Source organism: Canis lupus, chromosome 17 (assembly GCF_003254725.2).
Source record: "Canis lupus dingo isolate Sandy chromosome 17, ASM325472v2, whole genome shotgun sequence".
NCBI lineage: Eukaryota > Metazoa > Chordata > Mammalia > Carnivora > Canidae > Canis > Canis lupus.
The window spans coordinates 19,734,237-19,748,585 of record NC_064259.1 but is presented as its reverse complement, the minus strand read 5'-3'; the positions used below and the strand labels follow the sequence as shown (position 1 = coordinate 19,748,585).

Genomic DNA, 14,349 nt, shown 5'->3' with positions numbered 1-14,349 from the left:
CACCTGGGTTCCTATTCTCCTATTTCCCCAGCTGCTATATAGATATCACTTATCTGTACTTATCCATGCCACTTCAAATCAGCAATTTCAAAACTGAAATCCTCCCTACTCATTCTGTCTACCTAACACCAAATCCTGTTTCCTCCTCTTGTGTTTCCTAGATTGGATTTCAATATCATTAGGCACCAGTAGTTATTCTTGACCCACTAATTACACACTGACTTGGTCTCTGTACCTTATCTCTTTTACCTGCCAGTATTTTTCCTTTTCTCTCTTTCTCACTGTCCACCCTTGTAATCCCTGGACAATTGTTGTAACTTCTTCATTGGTCTCCTAGCTTCCATTCTATCCTTCTTCTCAATCCATTCTATATAAATGATTTTTATTTTTTTTTAAGATTTTGTTTATTTATTAGAGACAGAGAGAGGCAGAGACACAGGCAGAGGGAGAAGCAGGCTCCATGCAGGGAGCCCAACATGGGACTCGATCCCAGGACACCAGGATCACGTCCCGGGCTGAAGGCGGCCAAACCGCTGAGCCACCAGGGCTGCCCCATAAATGATTTTTAAATGGAGTAAGCATTAGAAAAAGCCCTCTTTCCCCATCAGGATTCAGGTTCACTAAATGTAAGAGTAGAGCTTAGGTACCTGGTTTTCTGAGATGATTTCTTTGATTAAAAAACAGTGATTTACACGCTTCTTGTGTTTTCTTTTCAAAGCCCAATTATAAGTACATCATCCTTTGACTTAAAAGTGTTCCATGCTTCCCCTACTGCCTCTGGTAGAAAGTCCAAACTTCTTAGCTTGTGATAAAACAGGTTTCATTCACTTCCTGGCCCTAATCTACTTTTCCAGAGGCATTTCCAGCTACTCCCCTTTAAGTGCCTTTGAGTCCAGCCAACTAAGACCCAAATATGCCACGTACTTTTGGGTTTCAATCCCTTTTTCCATATCACTAAATCCATCTGGGGTGCCTGTAACTTTTTTTTCTGTAGCTGGGAATCTCTTTCATCAATGATACTTCACCCTGACTGCTCTTGCCCCTACTTCTTCTAGGCAGGAATAATTGCTCTTCATTAGACTCCTCAACACTTGGTGTGTGTTGTGCTGCTCTCATTACTTTGCATAATTTGTTTACATATCTGTCTTCATCAATATATGATTAGGTTATTGAGGTGAAGATAGTCTTACTTAGCTTTTATAAGTAGACACCCAGTAAGAATGCTTCTTTCCTTTTGATTAAGATCCTAAAAATTCTCTCCAAGTCTTCTTTTTATACCCACCTCTTCTACCTAGCACATGACTTCTATCTCTTATCATCCATCTGCTTTTATCTTCTCATCAAAAAATTGGCATGTCTTATGAACAAAGAAGGAACCTCCCTATTTTGTACCAGGTGATGGTTGGTGGTCATTTGGGTATCACAGAACTCATTAGAGTCTAAAGATACCTTGCTTCTACACCAGAGGAAGGTGTAGAAAATCTAGTAATGTGCTCAAGGTATTCAACACATTTTGAATGTTAAAGAAGACCAACAAAACTCATCTGGTGACTTGCATTGATTCTCCTTTTAAGTTTCTGTAATGGGTACAGATGTCCATTTCACAAAATGTCTGTTTCACACCTGGAGGCATTCTTTTCTGCCATCTTAAGGGAACTACAAAAAAATTTTCTTAAGCCAGAAGCCATTCATGTTGTATTACATCTTCCAAGACCACATCTAAATTGTTGGCTTTCACACTGAACTGTGGGTCTAGTGGTAGATCCTATAGTAAAGACCCCCTTTATGCTTTCAAATGCCTCTTTCATCTTGGACTGCAAACCCACAGCACCTATTACTCTAGCAAAATGTGCTTGAGGTTCACAAAGACCAAGAACTTTGGGGGTAATTATGATTAGCCACCAACTTACAATGTAATCATTACTATCTGGTTCTGAATATTAGAGAAGAGGCTTTGATATGTGTGCTCTAAGATAATAATTGAGCATGATATCTGCCAAGAGATAGATATGATTAATGACTTTTGTGGCATCAGACTAAACAAAATACTACAAATCATGAAATTTTATCACATGGATCCATGTGTAAGAAATATTTAAAACTTTTTTTTCTATTGTCATTTTTTTCCTCTAAGAGTATCAGACAGGAAATTGAATGTAGTGGTATCTTGAATATTGAAAAATACTAGGTAACTGCATTAGTTCTGAAAGCAACCTGAGTGTGTCCTTATCTTATTTGGGAAATGGGTTACGAATAATAATATATTAAAGAGGCAAAGCCCATTCTATTTTCAGGAGTAAAATGTTTCTGGTGCCCTCAAGCATGTAAAGCTGTGATGTTGGATTTGTTTCTCTAATAGGAATTGTCTCCTTGTTCCATTTGGACAATTGATTTAAAAGGACTAGAGGCAAAAATATAAATTTAGGACTAAAATTAAGTTAATTTCTAAGTTTATTTTTATTATTAGTCCAAAACAATTGATTGATTGATTATAACTCAGCACAGCCACCAGCATTAATAGGCTTAAAAGTTTGGGAGCAATATTGGATATCAGCCTGGAAGATAGGTAGGAAGATAAATTATGTGGAATTAAATTCTAGCCTAGAAAGGCATATTTCAGTTTTGAATGTCTTACTTTGTGACTTGTCACATACAGGGAGGAATGTGTAAAATAAGCATAGTGCTATAGCATAAAAATCAAGAGACCTAAATCTGTTCCCTGTAAATTACTTTCCATCTTTCATCCTCTCCATTAAATGGAAAATCATATATTTCCCTACCCAGAAATGAAATTGGGTTTAAAAAAAGGGGGGGAGGAGTATATATAGACAGTTATAGAGCTAGATAGGTAAGTAGGTAGGTACACAGGTACAGGTAGATTGATTCATCCCTCTTAACCTTTCCTTTAGATAGGTTGGCTTTACCTGAACATTTTCCCTTGATTCTCTTTTTGAGTGTCCTATAAAACCTGCAAAACAGCAAAGGCTCTCGTCCCTTAATATTCACCAAGACTTGCTAAGTATAACCTCTACAAAAACACTTTACATAATTAAGTCAGCACTTAACTATAAGGAGAAACCAGGAGCTAGTTCCCAAGCACCTAAATATGAGAGAAGGACTTTTCTGCTTCACTTTTCGGCTTTGATGGACATATTTCTCCGAAAAGTACTTTCAATTCAGGAGAGGAAGTGAGAGTTTTCCCAGGAGTAATATTTAGCAATAGTCATGTGGCTCCAAATGCAAGACAGAAACCCTTTGTAGCTAACTTAGTAGGGAGGGAGAGAAGCTGAAGATGGCTGAAAGGCAAAATCATAGATTCCTTTTGGTAAGTTTGGATTCATTCATTTAAGACTCTCCAAGTGAGAGCAACTGACCTTGACTCCGGAATATCAGCTCTAAAGACCAGCTATTAAATACACTTACCTTCAAATGTAAATTTGGATTAGGTTATAAAAGAAAGCGTTCTAATTAGAGGATAAATATGAGGTATGGGTTAAATTGTTAAGATTCTAGTAAAGGACTAATAAGAGAATTTAACATTTTACAGTCTGTTTTGGTATAAAGTGTGGAAATTAAATCCAAGGGAAGACAGTGAACTCTAACAAAATCAGGAAAAACATACACATTGCTGTTGTGATCTGTATAATATATCACAAACATCAAACACCTCATAACCCTGGAAACACCTAAAATGCAGAGAAACTGCATGTTAAGTAGCAATTCAGGCTTGTATACTGAACTATGAAACAAAAGCCAGCAGAGTTATATCCCTGTCCTGTGTGTGTGTGTATGTGTGTGTGTGTGTGTGTGTGTGTGTGTGTGTGTGTGTGTTTCACTGGTCTCTCCTCCTGGTACAGCATAGCGTTGTGGTCCATTGGCTTTGAACTAGAGAACCCATCTGGTGGAGTTTGCTTGGGCTGTGCATATCGATTCCCACCCCTCCTTCCCGTGGCTCCCACTGTGCTTATCAGGAGGAATGATAGTTGGTTCCTTTGCTCTTATCACTCTTTCATTTGTTTCCCTTGGTCATGTTGGTAATTATTAATATAATGTAAATGTATTTCCTTTCAGTCCGCCTCGCCCTCTGGCTAATATGAATGACACCATGGTGAGCCACATGTCCTCTGGAGTGCCCACCCCCACCAAGAGGTATGTAGGGTTCCTGCCTCAGTCACTGCTCAGAGTTGTCCTGGCCTGGGAAGCAGAGCATTTCATGGGACAGAAAGGATGGGCTTACTTTCTCCTCCTTTAACTGTCTTTTAGTATTATTTTCTAATTTTTTTCTTCCTTTTTTTCCTACTAACTCATAAATATAGCAACCAAAGGAGTCTGCTTGTGAGTGATGCCTGGGGTGGAAACTCTTCATTTGTGACAGGCAGTTGGATATAGTGTCAAAGCAGATTAGGCACTTGAGAGATTTTTTTTTAACATTAAACAATATTTTGATGACCACAAATTTCAACAATTTTGCATTTTTGTTTTTTGTAAATGTCAAAGATTGTTTCTGCTTCCTGATGAGACTGTGTAAATTGAATTAATCCCTGATAGTCTCTTAAATCATTCTGTATATGATTCATGAACATTTAACTGGAAAGCCTAAGTCTCTCTCTTAGTTATACAAGTAGTTTCCTTTAGGGTTCTACAAGGAACTAGAATGGTGTACTCCTTTCTTTTCTTTATTTAATTTACCCTTCTCCTAAATTCTCTTAGGCAGGACTTAAAAGAACTCTATAAAATGGCTTACTTTCTGTTTGATTTAAGCTGTCCCATAATCAAAGCATTGCAGAAACTCCCTCAAGGGCACAGCCATTAAAGAATTCTTTCTAACAGTCATCACCCAAAAAGAAACAAAACAAAACAACGAAGACATTTCAGTGGACTCCCCAAGTTCTTGCTGAAGAAAACTACTTCGTGCCATATGTACTGATTGCATTGGATTAATTCAGTTATAGAAATGTCCTCTGCTTAGTGATACTTTGACTTAACATATATAATACTTAAGATCAACTGTATTTGCTCCCAGTGGCTAAAACTCCTGGAGCACTGTTTCCCAAACTTGACTGATGGGAAGACCAGAAGAATCACCTAGGTCAGTTGTTAAAAATACAGTTTTCTGGGACCACATCAGACCCAGTGACTCCTGAGATCCTGAGAAGCTACACCTCTAACAATAAGTATTCCAGGTGATTCTTACCATTCAAGTACATTTGGGAGAGAGCTTTGGAAGGAAGCTAAGAAGTACACTGGCTACCCTGAAATAGAGGAGTTAGGGACTTAAATCAGTCAGAATGACCTGATGATACAGTGCTACGCACTAAGAGTCTCAAGACTGACCAGGTAAGAGTGCTTGCCCATAGCCTTCCTGAGATATGACCAGTAGGGAACAGTCACACTGCTTCTTTTGGGGCAGAGTTGGGTGATATTATTGACTAGAACATAGGCTTGAGCCAGACCATCTGCATTTGAATCCTGGCACTCATGTGACCTTAAACAAAATTTGCACCTTCATTTTTTTAATTTATAGAATGGCTACAATAATAGTGTCTACTTTGTGCAGTAATGTGAGAATTTAAGATACTGTTTTCATTATTTAGGAAGTAACCTAGTGAGAGAGCAGGTAGGTAAGAAAAGTAATTTACAATACCCTTTCAAGGAAGAATGGAGAGCTTCTGGAAAGATACAGAACAATGCAACCTCTCCCACCTACCTAGGTATGACAACAACTCTTGCTGGCCTTAGTCCTTAGTTTTTTATGTTAAAACACCCATAGCATTCAAATCCAGACCCAGAATCTAAATAGCAACTCAGGGATGTTTCCATTTCAAAACCAGGAAGCTAAGGTGGATTATGGAAACAAGTCAGCTTGCTGGTGGTAGGTTAGTGTTAGCAATGCCATCTATTAGGGTTTCACTTCATCTGAGTTGTTCCCTTCATTTACTAGTTTTGTCATTCGAGTCAGTTGAGTCCCTGAGGGCCCTAAGTGCCTGGTGACTAAGGCACCAGACATTTGGTGACCACAGCTGAATGTTCCTACCAGAGGCTGTTAGAGGGGATACCTCTTTCTAGACAATATTTTATTTCTTGAGAAGACTGAAAGAGGGGACTTGGGACCAATAATAATTGCTCCTGTGGAAGGCCAGCCTTTATGCTGGATGATCCAGTATTCAGCCCAAGGTTTAGGATCAAGTGGCCAGTGGCAATTGTCAGTCACAAAATCTCTACCATTTTTGAAAGTTATTTCGGATGGTATTCAATAGCCTGGATTAAGACTTTATTTTGAAGTCAACATTTTCTCTAGTATCCCTTTTTTTTTAAGATTTTTTTTTAAAGATTTTATTTATTTATTCATGAGAGACACAGAGAGAAAGAGAGGCAGAGACACAGGCAGAGGGAGAAGCAGACTCCATGCAGGGAGCTTGACATGGGACTCGATCCCGGGTCTCCAGGATCACACCTCAGGCTGCAGCCGGCGCTAAGCTGCTGCGCCACCGGGGCCACCCTTTTTTTAAAGATTTTTATTTATTTATCCATGAGAGAGACACAGAGAGAGAGAGAGGCAGAGACACAGGCAGAGGGAGAAGCAGGCTCCTGATGTGGGATTCGATCCGAGTCTCCAGGATCAGGCCTTGGGCTGAAGGTGGCACTAAACCACTGAGCCACCCAGGCTGCCCTCTAGTACCTCTTTCAAGCCCAACTAAGTTTAGCAGACTTGGTCAGTCCTCAAGGTGGTTATCACAGACTGCATGGGGATTGAGCAGCAGAGCAAAGGCAGCCTGAGCCCTTAGCAGGCCAAGAAAGAAGAACGAGCACTGTCATTTATCAAGAAAATCAGTTGCTTGAGTAGAAGCCATATAGGAACAAGATGCTCCCATCCTAAGGATCTAGTCCTTAGAATTTAGGAGACTTCATTTATATTCTGGATGAGATTATGATGTAACATGTGGACATTAATTGCGTAATTCATAGATCTGGCTCTTCATGGCCCATTTTACCAAACCAGTATAAATATCCATCTAGAATTCTATTTATTCTCTTAAGAACTCATCAGTTTTTCTTTCCTCCTCTGGATATTGTCAGGCCTGTGTCTCTAGAGTCTAATGAAAACTAGGAACCCAGCGCCACAGCCCAGTCACAGGACCTCCTCTACTGGGGCAGAGAACCCTCAAGGGAATTAAAGCTACTCTCCAGAAATAAGAGGTTTCCTTTAGAACTCAGAGTAAGACATAAATCACTAAATCAGACAAGAACATACACAGTAATAAAAATGCAGAAAAAATTTAAGAGCTACAGTTTCTACCTTTTCAATAGGCAGTGCATATAAAAACAGCAATAGCTACAAGGGTCAAAAATACTGTTAGTCCAAATAGAAGATTGTCGCAAATGTGAGTTACTTTTTATTTTTATTCATTTATTTTTTAAAAATTTATTTAAGACAGAGAGAGGACACGTGCACATGATGGAGTGAGGGACAAAGGGAGAGGGAGAGAGAAAGAATCCTCAAGCAGTCTCATTCCTGAGCACAGAGTCCAGTGTGTGATCCCTCCACCCTGAGATCAAGACCTGAGCCAAAATCAAGAGTCACATGCTTAACCAACTGAGTCACCCAGGCACCCCAACAGTTACGTTTTTTTTTTTCAAATATTATTTATTTATTCATGAGAGACACACAGAGAGAGGCAGAGACACAGGCAGAGAGAGAAGCAGGCTCCTTTCAGGGAGCCTGATAAGGGACTCGATCCCAGGACCCTGGGATCATGACCTGAACCAAAGGCAGATGCTCAACCATTGAGCCACCCAGTTGTCCCCAACAGTTACTTTTTAAAGAAGAAAACCTTATCAGTTGCAAAGCTTCTGTCTCTCCTTTGAGATAACATGAATTATGTTCCTAGAGGGTCCACTGCAGGGGTTTGCTGTACACAATATTTTTCTAGCATGCCTATGTTGAAATTGCTATAATTGAAAAGAAATTTCATTTTTGCTTTGGTCTAAATAGTTTCTGGAAATGTGCTTTCTTTTAAAAGAACCAGAACAATACACTTAGAAACAAACAACAAAAAACTTTCAAAACTTTAAAACAGAGGCTTAAAATCCTCCCCTTCTACCTATTTCCTCTGAGGCTTGCTTCAGTTCCTCTTTTTCCACAGAGTCCAGAATGTAAACAGTGATATTATTCTCTGGACTATTGTAGTGTTCTGAGTCATAATGTACTTTCAGAGCAGTATGGAAAATGATGTCAATATTTTTTATTTTTTAATGTCTTCTAAAGCCTTAGCTTTATTTATGAATATTTGAACTTGCACAATTCTGTGGGTGTTTCATAGAACTATGACATATCAACTCTTTTTAGCTTCAGGTATTAAAATTTAACTTCAAGAAGCACAAACCCCACTAAGCAAGATGAAAAGCTTTTATGGGACTCCTGAGTGGCTCAGTGGTAGAGTGTCTGCCTGCCACTCAGGGCGTGATCCTGGTCTGGGATCGAGTCCTGCATTGGGCTCCCTGCGAGGAGCCTGCTTCTCCCTCTGCCTATGTCTCTGCCTCTCTCTCTCTTTCTCTCTCTGTGTCTCTCATGAATAAATAAATAAATAAAATATTTTTTAAAAAAGTTTTACTGATCTGTTCTATAACATGTGTTCATAATTAATACCATACTGTACACTTAAAAATTTGTTAAGAGGATTGATCTCATGTTACATGTTGTTATTATAGTTAAAAAAAAAAAAAGGGAAAAAAGGGAGAAACTGACAAAGACAAAGACAAAAGCAGGAAGCAAAGAACAGAAGTGTCCCTGGATCATAAAAGCACTGAAACGCTGCCAGGATGCCCATCTGTGGCTTCTTCATCTCCTGATTACTCTAGAATGCTGTCTTCATTCCCTGCAGCTGTGGAACACCTACTCCTCCATACTGCCAGTGGCTTCAGATGTATAGCCACAGAATCATCACTCAAGAGGTTGTGCCTTTCCTACCTCAGATTAGAGAACTCCAAGGAAAGAGTCTTACTGTCCTGGATTGTTTTACTGGCCATTGGATTGTATGTGATAGACCACACCCATTATACCTACATCATTAAAACAGGAGCATTTCCCCCCAGAAAGGTTATACTGAACAGAAGAGAGAGGCCATGGGAAAGACAAATAACAGAAGTTGTTGGCAGACCAGTTTTGCTACCCAGTACCCCAAAGTGTGCAAAAGTGTGTACATACACACACACTGTCTCATACCATTTCCAGGGTTTTCCTGGAATGCAGCATTCCACATACAACTGCAAATTCATGCACCCCTCTCCCAGAAGTCTGTCTACCTCCTGTGATAGCCCTGGGCCCTGGATACTTAGGCTATGTCCATTCATCCAGGTCAGCTCTCCGTATGTCTTTTTGTGACTAATTCACCCATCCTGAACTGAAGCAAATAATAAGTTATGAGCACTGTGCACCCACTATACAAGGTGAAGGTTGAAAAGTAGGATAATTTGAATAGTGGAGAAATGGAAGTGATAGAAAACATGGCATATCAAGCCACATTTGCCCATATTTCCTTTTGAAACACCACCAAAATGATAGCCAAGAGATTATTTTGAGTAAAAACCCACAAGAAGAAAGAAAAATGGAAGATGAGACAATAGCAACGAGAATTTGGGAGCAGAAGCAGATTGGTGAATGGAAAACTGATTTTGCAGACTGGAGAAGACCAAAGCCTCAGCTGATAGTGAGAGGAGCCCAGAAGAAAGCCCTCCCCAGGAGTGAGAGGGCAGAATGACCGGCTGGAAGTCTATACAGGAGGTACTTAGAACCACAGAACGTCTACACAACTGGGTAACTGCCCCTACCCCACTCTGCCAAAGAGTTGAGGTTTATGTTTGGATTTTCTGGAACAATACAACCCCCATAAGACCCTAATTGTCTTAATTATCTCACCCTTGGTGGGCAGAGACAACCCAGCTCCCTTCCTTCCCACATCATTCTGAAGACTTGAAGAAATCACTGCTCCATCCTGTTATTCCTCTCAAGGTGCTTGGAACTCTGGCCATAAGGAGCAGAAGATCTCAGTCCCAGGATCCTAGAGGTTATAGTTTAACCAGTTGCTTTTCTCAGCAGCCGTGTAGCAAAGATTGAAGTATTCCCTCCCTCGGATGGAGACACTTTTGCTACCATCCACACCTCAACTTGACTCAGCTAGTTCCACTCAGTGTTACTCCCCACTTCTAGTATTTCTATTTTAGTCAGAAACCTCGGCTGTAAGTGACAGAAGCTCAGTTTGAATTAGCTTCAGGAAAATAAGGAGGTTTTTTTGTTTTTTGTTTTTTTTCTTAATAGAGGGAAAGAGTTCATGCACATGTGAGCAGGGGAGGGGCAGAGGAAGAGAGAGAAGGAGAGAAGCCAGCTTTGCACTGAGCACAAAGCCCAACGTGGTGCTCAGGACCCTGAGATCACAACCTGAGCCAAAGCCAAGAGTCAGACACTCAACTGACTGTGCCACCCGAGGCGCCCCTGAAGGTTTTTTGTTTTTGTAGCCAAACTGGGAAGAGCATAGTGGTATTTGGCTGGGCCTCAGGAAGGACCAGAGCCAGCCAAGGGAGCTCTCACTCACTTAGGTGTTTCCTTGCCTCCCCTTGGCTACCCTAATGCTCCTTGCTCATCTCTGGTGTGTGTTAACTGCTTCTTCCCTAACATAGCTACCTTTCAGCATGGGAGGGGATATATCCCTGAGACCTGTATGTTTATACTTCATAACCTTACTACCCTATAGTGATTGACCTTCTCTTTGTTCCAACTTGAAAACTCCCAATGAAAGTTCTTTTTGGTCCATCTTGGATCATGTTACCCATCCATGGGTTATCTGTTTGGGGCCCCATCTAGAATTACATGGTTGAATGGGTAGGGGTCAGTTCTCCAAAGAAGGGGGTCTGCTGTCTTTGGAGAACATAGGGTGCTGAGGAAACACATAGCTATAGACTTCTTTTTGGGTGATTTCTGAAAAAAATTGCATTCGTAAATATATCACCCCTCCAGTAGCATAGATTGTTAGGAGGTCCTTTTTCGCCCTACCACCTAATTTTTATTTCTCTCAAGAGTTAAATAATGCTTTCTATTCTGTTCAGTTTATAAAGATTTATTGTGTTGGGATATAACACTGTCTTTGGGTGCTAACAGGTAAATATTAGAGCCATTAATTTTAAGTTGTCACCAATTGCTAGGAATCTTAAGTAGAGGCAAGATTTTATCAGTCAAGAGTTTTTAACTTTAACACATACAAGAAGGAAAAGGCATTTTAGGGGACAGGAGGGAGAGAAGCGCAGGGAGAGAGAATCCCAAGCAGGCCCCATGCCTGATATGGGGCTTGATCTCACTGCCCTGAGATTGTGACCTGAGCCAAAATGAAGAGCCAGATGCTTAACTGACTGAGCCATCCAGGTGCCCTGGGAAAACATTTTTAAAGTCCAGAAGAGACCATAGTATAAATATTATTTCTGAGCTGAAAACATAGAGATGAGTTGCACTATAATAGTATTAAAATGGCTTTCTGAGTGGGCACCAATATAAAGATTTTTTCTTGGTATCTACAGAATGACAAATGCTACGATCTGTTGTGTTTTAGACTGAAGACAGCAGAGGTATTGGCACAATTTAAAAAGGAGGCAAACTAAATTAGTTAAGCCAGAAACTCTCCATTTCTGGACTCAGGCTATTGATCTTCTTCCCTCCCGTGAAATGAGAATAAGAAGAGTTTGGTTGATGGGGCACCAGGGTGGCTCAGTTGGTTTTGCGTCTGACTCTTGATCTCAGCTTGGGTCTTGATCTCAGGGGTCATGAGTTCAAGCTCTGCATTGGGCTCCATGCTGAACATGGAGCCTACTTAAAAAAAAATTTAAATGAAAAAAGTAATTAATTAAAGAAGAGTTTAGTTGAAAAGCAAGAATTAATGAGGACTTAAGCATGATCATGAAACAACTAGCTTGCATGAATTCTTCATGAGGATCTCTCCAAGACAACAGAAGAATTACCTTTTTCTCCAATCTATTTTTGAAAGACAGAAAAGCAGAGTAATTGAAAATTAACACATAATCTTATGGGGCTGCAGGTTCCTCAGTGTTGGCAGATTTCCAAAGTCCATCTGATGGCCCAGGCAAACAGCCAGGTTTCAGCTGCTTCTGGGCTGGGATTAAATTCCATTTCCATTCAAGCATTTAAGGTAAACCCTTCAGCAATTCTAACTCAAGTTAGTACAAACAAAAAGCTTGAGTATTTCTAAGTCCATACTTTAAAGCTTAAGTTTGAAAAATTGAAGCTTACAGAAGCATAGTAACCAATAGTTTCCTCCTCTCACTAAACTGAGGCTAGCGGTTCTCAATGTGAACAAGAATTACATCCATTATGAACTGTCAGCAAAACAAAGGGGAAGAAGGAACAGGTCTGGGGAGAGAAACCATGAGTTCAGTGTTGCCATGTGCAGATTGAGATGCCTGAGAGATCCTGAGAGTGAAGACAGGCTTTATGGATTTGGGATGTGGGGGTCAAGGAAGGAGATGGATGATTCTCCTCCAGGTTCCTTTCTGGCTTAAGTTAAGATATTTGTAGTTGAAACACAGGAGGAAGATTTGGGCAAGAAGATAGCAAGATTATGTTAAGGTAGAAGTGCCTGAGGGACACAGAGGAACCAGACCTTAGCATGAATTCTTGTCATCCTGACTCTTTCAGTTACCTCAGATTCACACTAGCAAAGAGCAGGCAGGTACTCAGATCCAACAAACAACCGGTAGAACCTAAATACACCCACCCCACCCCACCCACACACAATTTGACCCATTTTTCATATCTGCTTTGGAGGCTATTAACTTAAATACCTCTTGACCACATGTCCTCCTTAGAAGCTGACTCAGTGCAGCATGCTGCTTTGTAGTGATGTGCCAAGGGCTTGCACAAATCACAGAAATACCATAGCAATGCTGAAACTCCTATGGTGATCCAGTTTAACCAATGTTTTTCATTCCTCTTAATGTCAAACTATTAAAATATTTCAACTTACTGTAGTAAAGCAGATATGTAAAACAAATCAGTGCTGGGATGCCTGGGTGGCTCAGGGTGTGATCCCGGTCCTGGGATCAAGTCCCACATTGGGTTCCCTGCAAAGAACCTGCCTCTCCCTCTATGTCTCTGCTTCTCTCTGTGTGTCTGTCATGAATATATAAATAAAATCTTTTTTTAAAAATAAAAAATAAGATGAATAGAACAAATCAGTGTTGTGGTAAAAAAAAAATGTTAATTATTCTGTGGATCTAATTAGGAAATCTCCAGTCTACTTCCCACCTCACCCCCAAAAAACAGAGGGCTTTTTCTGAAATGCAAATCTAATGAAATTACTCTTCTGATCAAAATTTTCCAATGGCTCTTTCATTCTACAGCATTGTCCAATACCATGGAGACCAATATGGTAGCCACTAGCCGTGTGAGGCTGTTGAGCACTTGAAATGTGAAAAGTGTGACAGAGGAAGTGAAATTTTAATTTTATTTAATTTGAATTAATTTGAATTTAATGTGGTTAGTGGCAACAGAGTTCTACAGGATTAGGCCCATATTCTTCAGTGTGGCTTATGAAGCTATTCGAAGCCTTGTTAGCCTCCTCAGCCCTGCCTTATTTCACTCTTTTTATTGGCTTCTACACGGAGAATTACTCAGATCCCTAACAGCTCTCTAAGCAGATTTCTGCATATGCTGCTTCTGCCTTTAGTGCCTGCCTACCCTTTTTCCCTTTATTCCCCTCTCTGTCATCTAATTCTTCCTTCTTAACTTAGCTTCAACTCCTCCAGGCAGCCTTCCCTGATACTTAAAACTAGATTAAGTGTTCTTCCTCTGTAATCCATAGCATCATCTGTATATATCAGTGTATTGTAACTACCTGTTTGTTAGATGCCTTTCTAGATAGACTATAAGCTCATTGAAGGTGAGGACTCAACAGGCTTTATCCAGAAACTTACTTTTCTCCAAATCTTGCTATTGCTTGCCCCTTAATCAGTCTTCCTCTGTTAGGAAAAAGATTTTCTTCTTCAGTTACTTCAAGCACATGGCATCTTACAGCATTGCCTTCTTTTTTTTAAAAAAAAAAAAAAAAAGATTTTATTTATTTATTCATAGAGACACACACAGAGAGAGAGGCAGAGACACAGGCAGAGGGAGAAGCAGGCACCATGCAGAGCCTGACATGGGACTCGATCCAGGGTCTCCAGGATCACGCCCCAGGCTGCAGCGCTATAAACCGCTGCGCCACCAGGGCTGCCCATAGCATTGCCTTCTTATTCCATTCAGAGCAGAGAAATAAGGGACATGAGTTATATTGAAGTATCTGGTTCTAC

The 14,349-nt window shown here is 40.3% G+C and overlaps 1 protein-coding gene across 17 annotated transcripts in view; it reads left to right on the top strand.

Moving 5' to 3' along the window:
- The window catches only part of DTNB (dystrobrevin beta), a 244,793-nt gene that overhangs the window by 163,526 nt on the left and 66,918 nt on the right, over positions 1-14,349 (top strand). For 16 of the 17 annotated variants that reach the window (XM_035700347.2, XM_049095322.1, XM_035700350.2 and 13 more), the window contains exon 10: positions 4,072-4,149. The exons of the other annotated variant lie outside the window; for it this stretch is intronic. In XM_035700347.2, the coding sequence (XP_035556240.1) occupies positions 4,072-4,149 (78 nt within the window). The remainder of the gene's footprint in view (positions 1-4,071; positions 4,150-14,349) is intronic. 17 annotated transcript variants of the gene reach the window in all.